Raw genomic sequence first — 22,063 nt, 5'->3', positions numbered from 1 at the left:
AAATGTGTTCTCTGGGACGATGAATCACGCTTCACTATCTGGCGGTCTAACAGACCAATCTAGGTTTGGTGGATGCCAGGAGAAGGCTACCTGTCCCAATGCATAGTGCCAACACCAGTTAAGTTTAATGGAGGAGGAAGGGGGCTGTTTTTCATGATTTGGGCTTGGCGCTTAGCTCCAGGGAAGGGAACTCTTAATGCTACAGGACACAATGACATTCTAGAGAACTGTGTGCTTCCAGCTTCGTGGCAACAGTTTAGGGGAGGCCCTTGCCTGTTTCAGCCTGACGATACCCCCCTGCACCAACAGCCAGGTCCAACAAGATATGGTTTGCTGAGTTTGGTGTGGAAGAACTTGACTGGCCTGCAGAGAGGCCTGACCTTAACCCCATCCAACGCCTTTGGGATTAAACTGAATGCCAAATGTGAGCCAGACCTTCTGCCCAACGTCAGTACCTGACCTCACTAATGCTCTTGTGGCTGACTGGGAGCAAATCCCTGCAGGCACGCTCCAAAATCTAGTAGAAAGCCTTCCCAGAAGACCGGAGGCTGTTATAGCAGCAAAGGCAGGGGAACTCCATATTAATGTCCATGGCTTTGGAATGATGTTCAAGAAGCACATATGGGTGTGATGCTTCGGTGTTCATGTACTTTTGACCATGTAATGTGTGTGTGTCTGTATGTGTGTGTAGTATATATATATCAGTATATCAATGTGTGCTTTTTTGGGAAAGTGTACACTGAAAGACATAACCAAGTGGCTGGGATAGTGTACAGGAACATCTGTACTGAACGCAGACTGGAAGTCCCCAAGTCCAAATGGGAGACACCACCAAAGGTGGCTGAGAAGGGCAGGGCTAAGATCCTGTGGGACTTCAAGTTCCACACTGACAAGCAGGTGCTGGCTAACCAACCAGACATCGCGGTGGTCGACAAGGAACAGAAGACAGCCGTAGAGTTGGACGTAGCACTCCCGAGCGACGGCAGCATCGGGAAGAAAGAACTCGAGAAGCTAGAGACGTACCAAGGGCTGAGGGAAGGACTAGATCGGATGTGGAAGGTGAAATCCACAGTAGTCCCAGTGGTAATAGGAGCACTAGGGGCTGTGACCCCCAAACTGAGAGAGGGGCTCCAGCAGGTTCCAGGAACAACATCCGAGGTCTCTGTCCGGAAGAGTGCCGTCCCAAGAACAGCTGAGATACTGCACAGAACCCTCAAACTCCCAGGCCTCCGGTAGAGGAGCCGAGCTTGAGGACGACACCCCCCCCCCCAAAAAAAAAGGGTGAGAGGGAGATTTTGTAGAGATAACACTTCATTTGCAGCCATAATACTAAACGGTCTACCGTGCGCCTCTTAAACACATCTGAACTTGTGTGGAGAATCTTGTGAATTACCCTCTTTGTATGGCGCTCGCGACAACAACAACTGTATGCAGCGTTGTTCTTCACATTCTCTTGTACAGTGTGATGAACTTCAGTGTAGCCGACCGAAGGTTGTTTCAGACCAGGAAGGAAGGGTTGCGGTTTCACATTTAAAGGGCGTTTGCCATTGACACGACTGGCAGACGGACACGTTTCCACATTCATTTCAGCGCTATTTCAAAGACAGAACAATGAGAACATTCACAGACACATACAGAAGACTACTCAGTCTCATGGCTGCTGCCAGAGTATTATGCTTACTATATATATATATATATATATATATATATATATATACACACACAAACACACATATAGATAGATAGATAGATAGATAGATAGATAGATAGATAAATAACGTTAAAAATCATGATTGTTTGTGCTGCAGTGATTTGGCAACGTCCTGATTTTGGGTTCCAGCCATCCATTATCCAAGCCGCTTATCCCAATCGGGGTCACTGGATGCTGGAGCCTATCCCAGCAGTCATTGGGAGGCAGACGGGGAGACACCCTCGACAGGCCCCCGGACCATCACAGGGCCGATGCATTCACACGTTCACACTTGGGGGACAATTTAGCACGGCCGATTCACCTGACCTACATGTCTTTGGACTGTGGGAGGAAACCGGAGCCCCCGGAGGAAACACACGCAGACACGGGGGAGAACATGCAACCTCCACACAGAGGACGACCCCCCAATGTTGAACTACCCCGGGGCTCGAACCCAGAACCTTCTTGCTGTGAGGCGAGCGCGCTAACCACCGCGCCACCCATTTTTTCTTTTTTATTATTATTTTGGGTTTATTTTTGTTATTCCAGTGATTCGTTTTGAATGGACTTGAATGAAACTGGGATGCAGGGGGAGACATGACCGACGCCTGGGGAATTTTTTACCTCGTTTGATTCGTCCGTCCCTTGACAAACAGCCATGCGGCTGGACGCTGGTCACGAAGATTGGCAGCTCGCCGCTCTTGCTGCCCCGCCCCCCGGCTACAGTCATGCCCAGGGACTCGTGGGGCTCCTTCTTCACAGTGATGTGTTTCTCTTTACAGGTCATGCACTGGGCGAGGTCCTGCAAGTCGCACACGGTAAACACACACAAACACACACACACACATTTATGCACATGTAGCTGAGTCAAGGAGGACGAGAGGGGCCAGATCTGACAACTCTCACAACCAACTTTAAACAACACACATACAAAAAAATAACACACATGCTTGTTTATCTATATTCTAATTGACTACATGTGTCCCTCCCCCCGAACTCCTAACTTAAACCATCAGAACTACACGCCTAACCCTAACTCTAACCATAACCATAAGCTCATCCTAATTCTTCTTTTTATTAGGGAGGGGGGAAGCCCCCCCTCCCCTTTTTCTCCTCTGTGGTACTTCGCCAGTTACCCGAGTTTTCGAGCCGTCCCGGTCGCTGCTCCACCCCCTCTGCTGATCTGGGGAGGGCTGCAGACTACCACACGCCTCCTCTGATACATGTGGAGTCACCAGCCGCCTCTTTTCACCTGAAAGTGAGGAGTTTCCCCCCCCCCCCCCGAACAGGCACCCCGACCGACCAGAGGAGGCGCTAGTGCAGCGACCAGGACGCATACCTATACATACATCCGGCTTCCCACCCGCACACAGGGCCAATTGTGCCTATAGGGACGCCCGACCAAGCCGGAGGTAACACGGGGATTCGAACCGAGATCTTAATCCTAATTCTAACCTCAACGCTCAATGCAAGTCCCACCCTTAAAATATACCCTCGAGGAGGTGAGAATTGGATAAAATTTTGCAAAAAAAAAAGTCCCCACTCTTATGATTAAAAACCCAAATTGGTCCTCACACATATAGCTGAAAAAGAAAACACACACACACACACACACAGACACACACACACACACTGCTCACTCTGTGGGTGCTGGTGCGGGACAGGTGCACGGGCACAGGGCTGGGGGAGGAGCTGTGGTTGGGCAGGAAGTGGTCAAGGCAGTAGAGGTCTCTGGTGGAGGTCGACTTAGGTGGCGGTGGAGGAGTCGGCTTGCTGGGCCGGCCGATCAACAGATGGACTCTCTCTCCGCTGGCCTGCAAAACCAGAAGCGGCGCTTCAGGGACAAGCTTGTCCCTGCCTGGATTAACAAATTCCTTCACCTTCGTCTCCTAGTCTACCTCTCAAAGAGACCGCTGAGGACCTCTAGAGCGCCGATCATTCTGCTTTTGAAATTGTGGTGTAATATAACTAGAAATGAAGTTTATCGAGGTTATTGCATAGTCTAACGCGGTGGTGAAATTTGAAGAACTATTTCGCTAACAACCATGACGCAGATCTTGCATCAGCAGACTATGAGAGCATCTGCCACTGGTGGACGTCAGGGGCAAATACAGCCTATGCTAAAGTAACAATTGCAAGAAACTTAATGCAGCTTCAAAACTGACCGTAATCCACCTCCCACCAGTCTAGAATAGCGTAAGAAAGTAATCCTCCGAAGCGAAAGGAGTCAACATTAGCCCTGGACGTAGGGCGCTATCTGCCTTTAACATAGCTTAACGTAGTTAAAGGCAATTATTTTTACACTCCTGTGCATTTTTCCAATTGGACTGAAACAAGGCGGCATCCAGAATCCCTTAACCGGACATGAAATTGACATCACACTTGAGACATATATTGACCTCTTTCTCCAAATTTGTCTTTAGGGTTGCACGAATTCAGAAGTAAAGAAAACTCTAGAAAAAAAAAAAACCTCCACAACAACAAATCTATAATGCAGTACCAAAGCAAGTGAATCCGCTGTCACCTGTATGATCTGAGCGGCCTGTTCGGGGGTGCCGTGGCGCAGGTCCTGGTCATTGACCGCCAGCACGCGGTCGTTGCTGCACAGCCTCCCGTCCTTGGCCGCCAGGCCTCCCTCCAGCAGGTCCAACACGAACACCCCCGCCTCATCCGTCCTCCGTACCAGCTTGATGCCGAGCTGCTCCGTGGAGTCCCGTTTATGGAGGGTGATCCTCAGGCTGGCGGGGCTGGACGGGGTGCCCTCGGGGGTGGAGCAGGGGGCATGGGGCACCACCGGGGTGGAGGAGGAAGAGGAAGAGGACGGAGGCGCCCGGGAGGCGCAGCGGCGCTCCCGGAGCACGGTCAGCTGCAGGGTGGTGCAGGGACGCGCCAGCGTGGAGCGGGCGAAGCTGTGGGGCACGTTGCTGATGTCCACGTTGTTCACCTTGAAGGAGCGAGAGGAGCTTACCAATAAGCGAGCACGCTGAGCCTGCAGGCTGGCGACACGGCGATGTGAATATATTTTAGGGAGGAGATTTCTGTGGCATAAAAGCATCCGAGTAAGAACAAGCAACTTATGACCAGAGGCTTTTCACTTTCTCTATCGGATAAACTGATAAAACTGATAAAGTGAGTTGCCTCACAGGGCACTTGGCCACCGAATGCTCAAATGTAATTGTTGTCGGCTTATTGTAGCCTACTTGTTATTGTGCTGGGCATATGCCTGGGGTCGCTGCGTGTAGCTGTATGATTATGAGGCGGTGCACTGTGACGAACAGCAGAAAACCTTCTCTGGATGAAATATGAATGGAAAAAGAGGAGGCAAGAAGAGATGAGGCTGACCTGCAGTATCTGGTCTCCAGCTAGGAGCCTCCCGTCTCGTGCAATGACTCCGTCCCGGTAGACTTCCTGAATGACGACGTTTATGAGCGGCGTCTCGTTTCCCCCAACGATGCTGATGCCCAGCTCGACGTAAGGATTGGCGCGGTGGACCTCTATGGTGGTTATCTCCCCCTCGGGGAGGGACGGCAACTTCACGCAACCTGATGGCGGCACATAAGATCACACTGCAGGACCGCACCCGAGCTCATCCTCACCAGCGAGATGATCGTATTTGTGGGCAAAATGTAGGCAGGGAAGGTGAGTGACCACTGCTGACCCCATTGCTTAGCAACACAGAAGTGCCTTTGTGCAAGGCACTTCACCCCCTCCACTCAATGAGCAGTTGTAAAAGTCAGTCGCTGTCTTGGGCAGCTCTCAGGTGTGAATATATATGTTTTTTTGGGGGGGGGGATTTCCCCCCCCCTTTTACTCGCCAATTGTACTCGGCCAATTACCCCACTCTTCCGAGCCATCCCGGTCGCTGCTCCACCCCCTCTGCCGATCCGGGGAGGGCTGCAGACTACCACATGCCTCCTCCCATACATGTGGAGTCGACAGCCACTTCTTTTCACCTGACAGTGAGGAGTTTCGCCAGGGGGACGTAGCGCGTGGGAGGATCATGCTATTCCCCCCAGTGCCCCCTCCCCCCTGAACAGGCACCACAGCCGACCAAAGGAGGCGCTAGTCCAGCGACCAGGACACATACCCACATCCGGCTTCCCACCCGCAGACACGGCCAATTGTGTCTGTAGGGACGCCGGACCAAGCCGGAGGTAACACGGGGATTCGAACCGGCGATCCCCGTGTTGGTAGGCAACAGAATAGAATAGAATAGAATATCCTTTAAGATTACCCAGACTTCCAAAATAACCGCAGAAGATTCGTCACATCATTTCATGGTATTCTGCCCTTCGGGAAGACATTGCGCGGAAGAATGGAAGAAGTGATGTCATACCTTCTTCAGCGGAGAGAGGCGGCGACTCGGGGCAATCCCAGCCAGAGGAGGTTGAGCTAACAGAGCGCAGGAGGTGGATGCAGGGATTACTGAGGGGCCGCTTAACCCGAGGCACAACACACTCCAACCCTACCACACCTGCGGACAGGGAGAGAGAGGGAGAGAGAGAGAGAGAGGGAGAGAGAGAGAGAGAGAGAGAGAGAGAGGGAGAGAGAGAGAGAGAGAGAGAGAGAGAGGTCATTAACACACATACAAACATCAGACTGTTCAGATGAAAATGTTTGCCATTTTGTTTAGCCACCGAGGTTTGCATCAGTCTTAACTATATCATAGTTGCAGCGTAAATGTGTTTCACTACATCGGATCTTCTGAGACTGACAGGGACTTCTAGCCAGTCAGGACAAGGCTGGCCGACGGACTCACTGTCTTCCTCAGTGCTTTCCTCGAAGGCCGGGTTGTCCAGGCCTGGCTCCTCTGTCCATATAGGGCCACCGGTGCGCGCTGTAGAGGGGTTGGAGTGTGGCGACGGGGTGATCTCCCTCAGGTCCGTCTGTGGGGAGTGCGGTGACCGGGGCGGGCTGGTCGCCGTAGCTCGCTCGTCCCCACTCTCGCACCGTGGGCCATCCACGCTTGTCTGCTGGGACCGCATCCCAGGGCACCTGCACACGGGGCGACACGGGGGTCAAGTTGAACAGCTTACCCAACACCGGTTAAGTTCCTGTTTTCACATAATGAGGTTCTATGTGATGTCTGTGTGTCACCGGATGGGTGGATTTGAGGGGGCGGTGTGGCCTGGCACTCAAGAGACTCAGCAGTGGCTTGAAACCTGCCTTTTGACTACCAGCACCACGGATGCTGCTGTGTATCAAGACCACCAAAGATGGGTCAAGTCCAGTCAAGCCAATTTTATTTGTATAGCCCAATATCACAAATTACAAATTTGCCCCAAGGGGCTTTACAGCAACACAACATCCTGTCCTTAGACCCTCGCAGCGGATAAGGAACAACTCCCTTAAGTACAGATCTGCACTTTTCTAGTCTGCCGACCACTCAGAGCACTTTAAAACGTATGCCTCAATACACTGATGGCAGAGCCTGCCACCGCAAGGAGCAAACTTGCTCATCAGGAGCAGTTGAGGGTTCAGTGTCTTGCTCAAGGACACTTCGACATGCTCTCTGGAGGAGCCGGGGACTGAACCAGGGACCTTCCGATTACTGGACGACCCGCTCCTGAGCCATGCTGTCCCACTCTGTAGAATTCAAAATGATGCCCAACGGTGTTTCAGTGATGTCTGGCATCAACGCAAGCTAACCTGCGCAGAAGTGATTAGGAAAGTTACAACCTTTCTCGAAAACCTCTTCATCTGTCCCACGGTAACCTGCAGGAGCGGCATGGGTCCAAGTCCAGACCAAGTCTGAAAGGGGGACAATCCAATTCAAGACCATTGGAGCCAAAAATTCTGTAAAGACTGACACCAGAACAGTCTAGGTCCAATCAAACATCATGTCTGTAACCAGTAATCTGCCAGTGTAGTAAAGGTGAAAATTTGTGTTATGCTGTAATGTGTTTTTAGGCTTTCGTTTCCTCCGCCCAGAAAGGCGTGTTTCAGATTCCACTTTTCTTATGTATCAGAGACACAAATTAAGTTAAAAAAAAGAAAAAGAAATTAGTTAAGATTGCACTTTATTGGTCCCCTCAAGTTTATAATTCATTTAAAAAAAGGTAAATGAAAGTCTCCCGCTCCATTTGTGTTGACAAATGATCGGTCTGAGGCCGAGTCAAGTCCGAGTCATTACGTCATGAGGTCCTAGGCCAGACCAAGATCTTCAAAATGTGGACTTGAGACCCGAGTCCTTACTCGAGTACTACAGCTCTAGTCTCCACCTCTTCTCCGACCTCTTTCACTGCGGCGGTGCTGAGAAGAGCGCTTCCATCTACACGGGGTGATTTGAATGTCCCTGTTACACCTTGAATTAGCAAACACAATCGCAGCCTCACTCACACACCTCCGCACACACCCAGCGGGCTCAGCGACTGCTGCCGCCGGCCGAGTCTCCTTGCCTTTCACCCCCACAGCATTTAGCCCGGCGATACATACGCAGTAATAAGATCAACTGAGAGCCACCTTGAGACTACCGGGCCTTTCTGGGACATAATGGCCCGGCTCACTTGACATTTAATCTAATAGACAGTGTCCAGTCCCTAATCTTCAACACAAACCGCTGACTGATCGCGTCGAACCGCCCCACCTTTGGCTTCTGCTCCCGTCTTAGACCTAAGTCTGGGGAGAGGAGAGCCGGGAGGGGGAAGCCTAATCTCCTCTCTCCTGAGGAGCGTCTCGTTAGCCCTGACGCTGACCTCCACCGATTGTTCTTCACCACCCTCACGTGTTTCCTACCCTCCTCCCGCAGGCAGCGCCGCGTTCCCCTGCCAGGTGTCCCCTGGTGTCAGTACTGAACGATTACACGGTCCGCTAAAGGAGACCACATGACAATGAGCACACAACGGTTGCAGGTGCGAGTGTTAAACAGGCGTCTCGGCGGTTCGTCTCTGGTACCAGGAGAGCAGAGGGACGTCCTGTTCTCTCTGGATGTCCCACCCAGGGACCGGTAACCAGCGGGACTAGTATGGTAGGGTCCAGTGTCAAAACAGCTGACTAAGAAAAACTCTGTGTGGTGTTAGCAACAGCTTGTTAGCCGCAGCTCGTTAGGGTTAGCCTGTTAAGGAAAATCTCCTCTGCGACTTAAGTGAAACGTCGAGCAGCGAGCAGGTTATGTTCAACGTTCAACGAAACGGCGATGGGAAGTTCCCCGGCAACGGGTTACGGATCGGAGACGAAGGCCTCTCCTTGATCGATAATCGCGAGGTCAAGAGAAGCTGCCGCAAATTGATTACGGCTTTCCGCACCGCCTGCAGCTGTGCGCCTCAAGCCTTTTCACACAGTCCCGGTGTCCTCTGACCCCGAGATGTTTACCTTCTCATCAACACCGTCACCGCCTTAGCAGTCTGCAGCCTACGCGCTGTCTAGAGGACTCAAACAATGGTACTTAGTTAGTTAGCCTCACATGCATATGTAGATTTATCCATCTCTAACAACATCATGCTTATATGGGATCCCCCCTCTCACCTCTCCACCTCTGCAGACACACATCCACACACACGCGGCATTGTTTTTTGTGTCATTTTTTGAGAGTGAAGACCAGAATGTGTAGAGGTAGAGAGAGAGAGAGAGAGGGAGAGAGAGAGAGAGAGAGAGGGTGAGGGAGGGAGAGAGAGGGAGCAGGTGAGAGACAGATGCCACCCTGCCATCCTGAGTATCGGTCAACACGACAGCTCTCAACTCACCACAGGCCGGGGTTGCCCTTGGCGGTCTCACAGAAGAAGTGGTTGAAAAGGTCCCTGGAGTTGAAGTTGCTCAACATGGTCGCAGAATGAGAACACGAAGCTTCTTGTGAGCCAACTCATGACCGAGGTAGGGAACCACTAATCCCCCGTCACATGACCTGCAGCCCAATAATCCCCTCAGGGTCTCACAGCACCTGGTCCAAATGGGTCACAAGCCAAACTATCTGGACGCACTATGTGACCGTTAAGATGACGGGGGCCGAGTCTGACCGTTCCTGACCACGACCTGCCGTACGGACGGGATCTGTCTCGGTACCCGCCAGAGGACGGGCAATCACCGGTGCCTGATTTGCTTGTTTCAAACCCATGCCGCGCCTCACCCCCACCACCAATGACCTAAAATATATAATTCACAAGGCAAATCCTGCAGGATATTAAAAAAACAAAAACTTGGCAATTGCAGGTGTGCATGTGTAATATAAGTGAAACACAACATCAACATGCTAGCTTTGCTTTTGATAACTAAAACGCATCTGGCGCCTCGCCCTTCATGGTCAGGCATATATATATATATATATATATATATATATCTGTCAGAATTACATTCACTAAAGCCATTGTGCATTATTGTGGATTACGTATAAAATAAGAGATTAAAGGGAGACAATCGTGATTTTCAACACGATCCTCATGCCTCGTGCAGGAGTAACGCTCCGTCAGCTCCCATAACACGGAGTGGGCCTCCCGAAACGCCAGCGAAGAACTCGTGCCCTGCGGTAACGTTACCGGACGACGACGTGTGGCTGTGGGAAAACCTCCCTGGTTTGCCAATAGACCGCACCGTACACAGAAAGACGCAAAGCAACGCCACACACAGCCGTAGACGAAAATACACCACGCTGTATAACAACAGTGGTCTCCTGTACAGCTGTATGACGCGCTGTTATTTGCATTTTCTTACACAATACAGGTGAGCAACCAGGAAGCGGGTTTTCATATTTACAGGCTGTCCGCCGGTGACATCACCGGCGGACATAAAAATTCAGCGGCGTCGCAGAGACACACGGAAGACGGCCGGTCAGCGTCGCGACGTCTTTACGTTCAGCATATGTTGCCTTTGACCTGCAAGTGTGTGCACGTGAATGTGTGTGCACGTGCACCGGACCGACTCGTGCGTCTTCTTTCTAGTGAAATAACCCCCCCCCACACACACCCCCACCCCCACACACACACTTTTTGAACTCTGCACAAAACAGATGTATTTCTCCCTAAATTCCCCTACCCCCTCGCTTGCCCGGCCTCGGTACTCCCCACTGTAAGCACCATGTTTCAGCCGACATCACTCGAGTGACGACGCCCGAGTCAAAGCCCTTGCAGGTGCGAGCTTGCTCGGTTGATGCAAAAACCCAATTCAAACTGTGCTCTCGGTTCTGACGTGTGTGTGTGTGTGTGTGTGTGTGTGTGGAGAAGCTCTGTCCCCCGGTACCTGTGCTTTAGGTGGGCCTCCAGGTCACAGCGAGGCATGCTGAGGGAGCAGGCGGGGGTTAAGGGGCAGGACACAGACAGCTTGTCCAGCAGCTTGTGAACCAGGATGCTGGACCTACGACACGCCTGCAGCTGGAGCCGCGTCCTGTCCAGCGGGCAGAAGTCCCTCTCCTGGAGGAAGCTGCGAAGGCAGCGGGCACAGAAGGTGTGGCCACACGGTGTGTCGAGCGGCTGGACCAGGGGCTGCAGGCAGATGTGGCACACCAAGTCATCGTCTACTTCCAGACGGTAGTTGTACAGGTGGTTCTCCCTGGTGCGGTGGATCTGGCCACACTCGGGACACAGAGGTTCCAGGGCCGGCTCCGCTTCTCCGGCCGGACCCACCTCACAGCACGGGCTGCCCATCTTTGCTCTGCCGGCCCGATTCAGCTTTGGCACAAATGGCTCCAGCGGAGACTGCGGTGGGGGTCGGGAAGGGGCACGTGCTCCTATTCCCTAAGCGTCAGAGGATGAGCAGGTTACGGAGAGGACAGCTGCCCCCCCAGCGGCCAATGGCATGTCACCCTGTAGGTCAGAGGGCAAAGTCAGAGGGTTAAACAGCTGTGTTTAAAAAAAAAACACACACACAAAAAAAAAACAAGTGTCTGTTTATGGGCTTGTGCATTTATTCATGTGGCAAATACTCTGCGCACGTGGGTCCACGTGTCGGTTGAAATAAATGTGTCTGTATGAACATGAGATTGGGAGAGGCACTGAATGTGTGTGTGTGTGTGTGTGTGCGAGAGAGAGAGAGAGAGAGAGAGAGAGAGAGAGAGAGAGAGAGAGAGAGAGAGAGAGACTGTGGGAGTTGAGATTATATATTGCTGCTCCTGCCCACTAATCTGGCAGTATAATCTCTCTTTCACTCTCGCCTGCTGCAATCTTCCAATTCCACAGAGAGGGAATTATCTGGGATTGAGGCAGAGAGAGGACACAGATCAGAGGAAGTGGGATTGAGAGAGCCATGGAGAAAAAAGCGGTGCCAGGGAAAGGTAGGCAGGCGCACAGATAGAGAGAACTAGGGGAGAGAGAAAAGAGACAAGAAGAGAGGGGCATATGTGTGTGTGTGTGTGTGTGTGTGGGGGGGATTAATGGGATGCCAGGGACCAAGAGGAGAAAATGAAATGGGGGGGGGGTGCGCACAAGGATCTCCAACAGACAAAAAGGAAACAATCAGCGGGGGGAATGAGATAGTGGTCTCTTCTGTCGTGACCCCCCTGAGCACCACAGTGAGGAGGAGAAGCACGTGAGGTTGAGACCTCCGGATGTTTGGAAACACGAGTCCACTTCCCACCCATCCGGACCCCCCAAACGGGTCGCGAGCTCCAGTGCACTGGCACGCGCCAGTCTCACCCACTGCGCGTCCGCATCCACGGCCATTTCGATCCTTGCTAGCCCATTGGGCAAGTCCCCGTGGGGCTTATCGGGTGGCTACCGACGGACAGCAGGGGGCGCGCTTCGACTCGGGGAGGGCGCCACAGTGACTACCTGCCTCTGTTCCGCGGAGGGTCGGCCGCTGTCTCCATGACGACCCGGAGGCTGTTCAGCGGGGCTTGACATTCAGAGTGGAGACCGAGGAGGATGCAGGGGGGGAGCTGCACACAACAAATGCACTTCTCACAGCAGGACCCTCTGCACCCTCCCCGGTGCAGCCTGAGCGCGTGTCAGAGACCGGACACCACGTGAGTGTCCTGTTTTGTTTTGTTTTTGTTTTTTTTGTTTCCCCCCCCCCCCTCTGGCTCTTGCCTCCACGATGACCCTTTTCTGTGACAACCTGTCTCCGTCTCCTTGGCTACCGGACCAGCAGAACTTATTTCAGTCTTCCTTAAGTACGTGCTCCTGTCTGTTTGTGACTGGCTGCTTCTGTCTCCTATCCCGCAGCTGGACATGAATTAATCATGAGGACACAAGGCTTCTCTGTTCTTATAACAAAGCTCTGACATCACATCACTACATCGCTCTCTCTCTCTCTCTCTCTCACGCACGCACACGCGCGCACCGATACAAAGACAACATGCTCACTTACTTACAAAGACGTGAAGACACGCACGCATCCAAGCATGAAGCTGCACAGGCAAGAGCAAACATGCCAAACGTCCGAGTGCGCGCGCGCACACACACACAAGTGCATGCATACGTGCAGAAAGTATAATTTTGGGGGACAAGAGACCGTGGAAACTGTCAATACGATAGACGTTAGTCTCCACTGTGCCGGCAGTTAAAGGTGGCAGCTGCAGAGAGACGCTTGAATCTCTCTTAAGCATCGCTGGACTCAGTATCAACAGACTCCCTTCCGCACAGCATCCCAACGCGGCCAAACGCTGAACGTTCTCCAGAGAACACATCTCTCTTCTGATGTGCACGTTTGTGTTTCGTGCGTGGATACTGATGTAGGTTTGTGTGTGTGTGTGTGCGCGCGCTTGCGTATGACTGCGTTTGCGTATGCACAGCATTACTGCCATTTCATTTATTTCTTTGCCTTGTTGCGAACAAGTCTCTCACCCTGCACATGTCGACGCTGCTAAAGGCTAGGAGTCCCCCCCCCCACACCCCCCACACACACAGAAGTCACGTGATCACAATATAGAAGCGACCATAAAGCAACTATTCATGTATAAAGGTCATGCTACAAATGTGGGGGGGGGGGGATCCGCTAGCCGGCGGATTCAATTTTGCTTCCTTCTAGGTGCTGCTGACAGCCTACATTTCCACGAACCCCTCCGTCGCCTCCCGTCACCTCCATCGGTCGGTTTCCACAAAGGCATGCTTCTTATTTAACCCCCAGGCTCCTGCAACGGGCTGCGTTGTCAACACGGGGCAGAAATACAGAGGGGGGGGGGGAATAAATAAATCATAAAACTCCACATCGCCATAATAATAAAAATGAGCGTCGATAACAAACTGCCATAACCCACAATCCGCCTCGGCTGTGCACCCTATCGCAGCGTCTCGTGACGCCGGCATGTATTTTCGTTATCATCATCATCATCATCATCATCATCATCATCATCATCATCATCGTCGTCGTCGTCGTCGTCGTCATTATCATTGTCCCTCATCTGTCTGATTCCTTCCCACCCTCCTGAGGCGTAATACATGGCGCGGGGAGGGAGGGAGGTGAGGGGGGGTAGGGGTGCAGATGTAGCGACGATTTGCAGACATTATGACAGCGCGTTTAAGCGAGCCGAAAAGAGAGAGAGAGAGAGAGAGAGAGAGAGATATGCGGTATAATATGTTACCTACTCCGGCCTCTCCTTGGCGCCGTGAGCTCCGGGCCCCGAGCGGGCACACTCAGCTCCGGGGACCTCTCGATCGCACGTTCGCCGCAGCGAAGCGTTCCGCAGCCGGACGAGAACGCCCCCGTACCTCTGGCGGCGGCGGCGGCGGCAGCGGCGGCGGCCCCGCCCACCGCCTCCGTCCCCGCTGTCCGTCACGGAGAGGGGGGCGGGGCCGCCGGGTCCGTCGATGGTGGCCGACGCGCGGGGAGGTGGTCGAATATGTGCCCGCTCAAAAACGCGGGTAAACCGCACATTGCGAAGGGGAATTCGCCCTCAAACGGGTTCGCAACTTCCCGTAATGAAGGTTTATTTCGCTCCCCGCTCGGTGCGACGTGCCGGAGCTGTGCGAGAAATTAAACCCCCCGACGTGGGCCGCCGTTGTCGCGAGGGACTGTTTTGGGCCAGCACGTGGCGGGGTCCTCGCCCGGAAGTCCCCGCGTAGAAGTAAACAGAGAGATAGGGGACATGAATCCGCTTTAGTCTCCAGCCTTTCTGGGCGATGCTCTGTTGTCACGCCATGGCGGATGATAGTGAGCTGGAAAAGTATGTACCAATTAAGCCTTTCTTTAATTGTAGCGGCACGGGTCTGATCCGGTTTTCCTCCGTAACCGCTAAACAGCCATGGAGTTATTTTTGGCTTGACAGCTGCTAGGGGGTTATAGCGAGCGTGCGCGTGCGCGCGAGAGCGAGACATTTAGATGGCGAGAGCAATGGCTGCGAGGTCCGCCATTCTTCACCTTAGCTGTCGCCACTCGGTGGCTAAAGGTCGACTTGTACCGACGCTGTGCTGAATCAGCAACACGGGTTAATCCAGGACACGCGTCCACTTACCAACGCTTCGCTCTCGGCTCCCTCCTCTTCCTCCTCCCCTTCCCTCCTCTTCCTCGTCCCTCCTCTTCCTCGCCTCTCTTTGCTGCCTCGCAGCTTTCTCTCACCTAATTGAATTATTTGGCGTTTGGCTGCGCTCTCCGCTCTCGGTGCCATCGCTGTCCCCAATTTCCTCTCCCACACACACACGTACACGCTCCCTGTCCTTAATAAGGTACTCCCCCCTCCTCCTCCCCCCCAACCCTCCTGTTTTTTCTTTTCTTTTTTTTGATCGATGCTCTTTGTTGTCCTTCCTCTTTTTTTCTAGGCGTGCAGTGGACGAGCTTCTGAGGGAGACCAGCAGGGCCCGTGTGAGAGCTGAAACCATGGGCCCTGCAGGATGGTGAGCTGCCTGTCGAATGTGGGCCATGCTATCTATATACACTACCGTTCAAAAGTTTGGGGTCACATTGAAATGTCCATATTTTTGAAGGAAAAGCACTGTACTTTTCAATGAAGATAACTTTAAACTAGTCTTAACTTTAAAGAAATACACTCTATACATTGCTAATGTGGTAAATGACTATTCTAGCTGCAAATGTCTGGTTTTTGGTGCAATATCTACATAGGTGTATAGAGGCCCATTTCAAGCAACTATCACTCCAGTGTTCTAATGGTACAATGTGTTTGCTCATTGGCTCAGAAGGCTAATTGATGATTAGAAAACCCTTGTGCAATCATGTTCACACATCTGAAAACAGTTTAGCTCGTTACAGAAGCTACAAAACTGACCTTCCTTTGAGCAGATTGAGTTTCTGGAGCATCACATTTGTGGGGTCAATTAAACGCTCAAAATGGCCAGAAAAAGAGAACTTTCATCTGAAACTCGACAGTCTATTCTTGTTCTTAGAAATGAAGGCTATTCCATGCGAGAAATTGCTAAGAAATTGAAGATTTCCTACAACGGTGTGAACTACTCCCTTCAGAGGACAGCACAAACAGGCTCTAACCAGAGTAGAAAAAGAAGTGGGAGGCCGCGTTGCACAACTCAGCAAGAAGATAAGTACATTAGAGTCTCTAGTTTGAGAAACAGACGCCTCACAGGTCCCTAACTGGCATCTTCATTAAATAGTACCCGCAAAACACCAGTGTCAACATCTACAGTGAAGAGGCGGCTGCGGGATTCTGGGCTTCAGGGCAGAGTGGCAAAGAAAAAGCCATATCTGAGACTGACCAATAAAAGAAAAAGATTAAGATGGGCAAAAGAACCCAGACATTGGACAGAGGAAGACTGGAAAAAAGTGTTGTGGACGGCTGAATCCAAGTTTGAGGTGTTTGGATCACAAAGAAGAACGTTTGTGAGACGCAGAACAAATGAAAAGATGCTGGAAGAATGCCTGACGCCATCTGTTAAGCATGGTGGAGGTAATGTGATGGTCTGGGGTTGCTTTGGTGCTGGTAAGGTGGGAGATTTGTACAGGGTAAAAGGGATTCTGAATAAGGAAGGCTATCACTCCATTTTGCAACGCCATGCCATACCCAGTGGACAGCGCTTGATTGGAGCCAATTTCATCCTACAACAGGACAATGACCCTAAACACACCTCCAAATTGTGCAAGAACTATTTAGAGCAGAAGCAGGCAGCTGGTATTCTATCGGTAATGGAGTGGCCAGCGCAGTCACCAGATCTGAACCCCATTGAGCTGTTGTGGGAGCAGCTTGACCGTATGGTACGCAAGAAGTGCCCATCCAACCAATCCAACTTGTGGGAGCTGCTTCTGGAAGCGTGGGGTGCAATTTCTCCAGATTACCTCAACAAATTAACAGCTAGAATGCCGAAGGTCTGCAATGCTGTAATTGCTGCAAATGGAGGATTCTTTGACGAAAGCAAAGTTTGATGTAGAAAAAATCTTATTTCAAATACAAATCATTATTTCTAACCTTGTCAATATCTTGACTCTATTTTCTATTCATTTCACAACATATGGTGGTGAATAAGTGTGACTTTTCATGGAAAACACAAAATTGTTTGGGTGACCCCAAACGTTTGAACGGTAGTGTGTATATATATATATAGACTAGTGCTGGGTGATGTGGGAAACATCACAATAATCCCAGGGCATTTCCCATGGTATCAGTGCATATCACCATATCCGCTCACGCGTGCAAACAAATACCACGTTTAAGAGTCTAAACCGAGGCTCATCACACTGCACTGTTTGTTAATGTAAAGTATGAACTCAAACCAGAGCCGTCCAATATTTCAGCCCTCAGATGGTTGAGAAATTCAAGGTAGTGGGTTCTAGTCATCGTTAATTTAGACGACGAAATTGAATATCACGGTACGACAACGTCTGAATTTCATCGCAACGCAATACCGCTGAAAAATGGTATAGACGGACGTGTTGAACGATTGCCCAGCCCTAAGACGTAGCCCCATAGACGTGCAGCTTTCATATAGACTGGTCGTCAAGCTTTTTTCCACATGTTCAATTTACTCATCTCTTTGCTCTTTGTTTAACCTAGTTATACCTCTCCTGTAAGTATGCCAGCCTTTCCTGTTTGTTTGGCTTTGGGGCGTAGTCGATGCGTGTTCACCTTGAGTCCACTATCAAACAGTATTGTGAGGACCTGGTGCATTTCATGCTGCACTTAGTGTTTCTGACTGGCCTTGTATAACTGCTTGCAATTTGTCAGTGCCAAATGAGCATATCGGATTCTTCGGGTACCTGTTGAACTCAAAAGAATCGAAGTGATAAAGTGACCCTTTCAGGGCGCTGACAGACCGGTAGAGTTACACATGTGCTACACAGTTTGACAAGTCTGCTGTCAGACATCGCAGTTTAAAATGTGTTCATTCACTCTCGTCCGTCAGGATGAAGTGTCCCCTGCGCGGCACCAACAAGCGCTTCCTGCTCAACACCCTGCGCTCCACCGGCCTGATGCATGGCACCGGCGGGCCCTCTGACGGATCGTCCGCCGCAGGAGGACACTCCAAAATGGAGTCTCGGTCCCGCTGCCGCAGCCACAGCAGAACGCCTCCCAGAGACCACAGAGCCAATGGCGGCCACAGAGACCGGAAACGTCAACACGGGGACAGCAACGGACACAGTGGTCAGAAACGTGACGGGGACAAAGACAAAAGTGACAGCCACAAAGAGATATCCAGCAGATACCGGAAGTACAGGAAAGGTGGTCAAAGCAGAGACTCAGATTTACCCCAATCTCGTTCTTAAAACCTCCCGGCGGGTCAGGGACTCCGCCCCTCCCTGTCCGGCCAACATTGCTGTTCCCACCGCAGGGGCGGGTCCACCTGCAACGGCTCTCTGTCCACAGGACACGCCCGCCCGAGCTGCTGGCAGAGGGAAAGGAGCCACTAGCGCTCACCTGTGGGGGTGACGCATGGTGGGAGGAGCCAGAAGTCACATTATTTTGCTTGCTGATACAGATCTGCACCGGTGCTTCCTGTTACTGTGCTAGTACCGAGGGAAAACGCTCGACAACTTGAAAATGTCCATGTTTTGGACTGCGTATCTTTTTTTTTAATGTCTAAGAAAGGTCAAAGCACCAACTTTTTTCCTTCTGTTTTTCTTCTTCTTTTTTTTTTTTTATTGTATCTTTGCTCCTGAACTTGGCCGTTTCCAAGATTCGGTGAAATCCCTGGATGTGTGTTCACGTCTCATTTCCTCAGAAATGTTCATTGTCAACGAGATAGGGGAGGACATGGACTTTTCCGCGATGAATCTAGTTTTGATGTCCTAACCATGTCGGATGCGCTGCGGGCTTGAGGTTCCTTGTACAGAAAATCCCAACCTAAATAATCCCCACGAGTGCTCTTCCTTCCTCCGGCCGAGTCAGACTTTTAGTTTGAGTGACAACTGATCCTTTCATTAAATGGTTTTCAGATGAAATGCAAGCACAACTCGTGTCAAGTTGCCTCTTTGGTCTGTAGAAGTCTCATAATTAGCTGTCATGGTCTGTAGAAGTCTCATAATTAGCTGTCATGGTCTGTAGAAGTCTCATAATTAGCTGTCATGGTCTGTAGAAGTCTCATAATTAGCTGTCATGGTGCTGAGAAGTCTCATAATTAGCTGTCATGGTCTGTAGAAGTCTCATAATTAGCTGTCATGGTGCTGAGAAGTCTCATAGGCTTTGGACAAACTGCTCCACCGGGTATGAGGGAAGCCAGAGAGACTGAGTGTGAGCCGTACATACGTTACATCGCGCTCCCTCTCCTTCCCTGCATAACAGGGAATATTTTTCCACTTCAGGAAGGTCTGATTTTAATTACAATGCCATTAGCATTCTTCCGTCATTACTCAGTGTTGGTAATGTTTACATAGGCCAGCCTGTCTCCACTGGGTAAGCACATGTTATCATGTCTCAAACTTTCTGACATGTATACACCAGCTATCACGAAGGGCTTTGTTTCTCAGAGAAAGAGAATAGTCCCGTTTCCGTGACACTCCTGCACGTGCCTGGCACGTCTTGGATATGGCTTGTGCGGTTCTCACTATTTGAAACAACAGCTATGATACAATAGTATTATTCATATTATATATATATATATATGCGTTTTTCCCCCGAAACCGTCAATGGTGTTGTCATAAGTGCTCAACTAATGAGGTGTGGAATATCAACACAGGTACAGGGGGAAAAGAAAGTGTTAATACATTGCAGTACAGGCCTGTTTTGTGTGCCACGCACTCAGCAGCTGCTTCATATATATATATATGTGTATTTAAAAACACATATATATATATGATAATGATATAGTCATAATAATGAGATGTGTTGGTCGAGTCATAGAAATGTGAAATTGGAATAGATACTTAAAAAACTGATGGATATATTCACCAATTGGTGGCTAATTGGGATTCAGTGGTCAGAACAGGTTGCTATTTTTGCACGTGTGTGTGTGTCTGCATGAGTGTGAGTGCGTGCGTGTATGTGCACGTGTGTGTATGAGTGTGTGCCTGTGTGTTTGCATGTGTGTGTGCGCGTGCGCGTGCCTGTGTGTGTCTGCATGAGTGTGTGAGCGTGTACATGTATGTGCATGTGTGTATGAGAGTGTGTGCCTGTGTGTGTGTGTATGTGTGTGTGTGCGTGTTCGCTTGTGACTGTGTGTGCGTGTATGAGTGTGTGCCTGTGTGTTTGCATGTGCGTGTGCTTGAGAGTGTGTGTGTGTGCCTGTGTGTCTGCATGAGTGTGTGAGTGCGTGCATGTATGTGCATGTGTGTGTGTATGAGAGTGTGTGTTTGCATGTGTGTGTGCTTGTGAGTGTGTGTGTGTGTGTGTGCCTGTGTGTGTCTGCATGAGTGTGTTAGTGCGTGCATGTATGTGCACGTGTGTGTGTGTGAGTTTTTGCATGTGCGTGTGCTTGAGTGTGTGTGTGTGTGTGTGTGTCTGCATGAGTGTTAGTGCGTGCATGTATGTGCATGTGTGTGTGTATGAGAGTGTTTGCATGTGTGTGTGCTTGTGAGTGTGTGTGTGTGTGTGTGTGCCTGTGTGTGTCTGCATGAGTGTGTTAGTGCGTGCATGTATGTGCATGTGTGTGTGTGTGTATGAGAGTGTGTTTGCATGTGCGTGTGCTTGAGTGTGTGTGTGTGTGTGTGCCTGTGTGTGTCTGCATGAGTGTGTTAGTGCGTGCATGTATGTGCACGTGTGTGTGTATGAGAGTGTGTTTGCATGTGCGTGTGCTTGAGTGTGTGTGTGTGTGTGCTTGTGTGTGTCTGCATGAGTGTGTTAGTGCGTGCATGTATGTGTGTGTGTGTGCGTGCGTGCGTGCGTGCGCGGTGGTTTTAGCCCAGGTTCATTTTGTGTGTCCAGAAAGTTGTGCGCGCAGTCTCGGGATGGCTCGTGAGGGGTGTGCGGCGCGGCAGATGGACGTCTGCTCATGCGTTCTAACGCAGGATAAACGCCGTAGTGCGGCGGCCCATCTGCTGTTTATACCCGCTCGGTCCATTTGGCCTGCGTCCGCGCAGTAAAGCCCGCACAGCTTTATTGTTCCTGTCCCAGGTCCTCTCGGACACTTCGCTGTCGCGCGCGTGTATATGTGCGCGCGTGTGTGTGTGCGTGCGTGCACGTGGTAAAGAACTTGGCGTGATTGCCCCACCGGCCTATTACGCAGTAAAACGTCGAGGCGACGCCGCCTCGCTTTTCACTTAGGCCGCCGCCGCCGCCGCCTGCGTTACGACCCCTCGGCTGCAGAGTCGGGCCGGCTGCTGCGGGGCGTTATGACACGCGTCATAAAGCAGCTCGTTCATCGGCGCTGTAGTGGGCGACGGCGTCCGCTTAACCGTTTCCTTCCCCTTTCCAGCAGCGGTCAAACAAGAGACGCCATTAAGCCGCGGTCCGGCCGCGCGGCGGCTTGGAGGACCTTTATGGCGGCCCTGAGTGCCCCATTAAGATGCCGGGTGGAAGTGTCCTTAATTGCTTTCGAAGAACTCTGCGCAAACAGCCCGCCGAGGTAAAAGCCCCGAACCTGTGCCAAAGTGGGCACGGGCGTGGCGACGGCGGCGCGGACGGTGCCAGAGAACGGACTCGCTCGCTCGCGCGTCGCCGCGGCTCGTTAATTGAGTCGCGCTCCTCGCGACGCGCGTAATTGGTTAAGCGCGCGGGGGGGAGGGGGGAGGGGAAAGGCTGCCTAATGGGCTGGGAGCGCGTCGGCGTAATGGCCGGCAAACATGGCGAGAGAGCCGCGCGGGTGTCACCCGGTGCCCATTACGCGGCGGACGTGCGCCAGGACGCGCTAAAGCTGTGTTAAATGACGCATTTCCTGCGGCGTAATGGGCACGCGGTTGCTGTTAAAGAGGCGCCGAGTTCGGCGGCGGCCGGAGACGGACGCTGAGGGGTCGCCGTGCGGCGTTGGAGCGTCTTCGTCTCGCTGTTCCTCCGTCCAGTCCATCATCCGAGTCCCCTTTATGTCCCGTGTGGAGGACACGTGGGTCCATACCAGCTGCCAGCGAGTAGCTAGAAGATACGAGGGTTGGGGAAAAACAGAAATAAAACACGGATATGTGTCCCGTCTCTCGGGCCTCGCCGGACCCCGATAAGACCCTTATTTAACCCCTCTCCGAGCG

General features: G+C 51.6%; 2 protein-coding genes across 6 annotated transcripts in view; one reads left to right on the top strand and one right to left on the bottom strand.

Annotated features, from left to right (window-relative positions):
• The window catches only part of lnx2a (ligand of numb-protein X 2a), a 55,753-nt gene that overhangs the window by 4,082 nt on the left and 29,608 nt on the right, over positions 1-22,063 (bottom strand). The window contains exons 1-8 of one of the 4 annotated variants that reach the window (XM_056299871.1): positions 15,006-15,286; positions 10,859-11,421; positions 6,450-6,685; positions 6,027-6,164; positions 5,033-5,232; positions 4,215-4,634; positions 3,331-3,504; positions 2,315-2,492 (exon numbers count right to left, since the gene is read on the bottom strand). In XM_056299871.1, the coding sequence (XP_056155846.1) occupies positions 2,315-2,492; positions 3,331-3,504; positions 4,215-4,634; positions 5,033-5,232; positions 6,027-6,164; positions 6,450-6,685; positions 10,859-11,262 (1,750 nt within the window). In that variant the 5' untranslated portion in view covers positions 11,263-11,421; positions 15,006-15,286. Of the gene's footprint in view, positions 1-2,314; positions 2,493-3,330; positions 3,505-4,214; positions 4,635-5,032; positions 5,233-6,026; positions 6,165-6,449; positions 6,686-10,858; positions 11,422-14,135; positions 14,464-15,005; positions 15,287-22,063 lie in introns of those variants that run through there. The other 3 variants (XM_056299872.1, XM_056299870.1, XM_056299873.1) reach the window with 3 other exon arrangements.
• si:ch211-140b10.6 (protein POLR1D-like) lies at positions 14,605-18,918 on the top strand. Of its 2 annotated transcripts, XM_056299878.1 has the most exons (3): positions 14,605-14,717; positions 15,310-15,384; positions 17,857-18,918. In XM_056299878.1, the coding sequence occupies exons 1-3, from the start codon at positions 14,674-14,676 to the stop codon at positions 18,215-18,217; spliced, it is 480 nt and encodes a 159-aa protein (XP_056155853.1). In that variant the 5' UTR covers positions 14,605-14,673; the 3' UTR covers positions 18,218-18,918. The 2 variants fall into 2 exon arrangements, with proteins under 2 accessions (XP_056155853.1, XP_056155854.1); XM_056299879.1 differs by lacking the exon at positions 15,310-15,384 and having other exon boundaries at positions 14,634-14,717.

This window comes from Lampris incognitus, chromosome 19 (assembly GCF_029633865.1).
Source record: "Lampris incognitus isolate fLamInc1 chromosome 19, fLamInc1.hap2, whole genome shotgun sequence".
NCBI lineage: Eukaryota > Metazoa > Chordata > Actinopteri > Lampriformes > Lampridae > Lampris > Lampris incognitus.
This window is presented reverse-complemented; position numbering and strand designations above follow the sequence as displayed.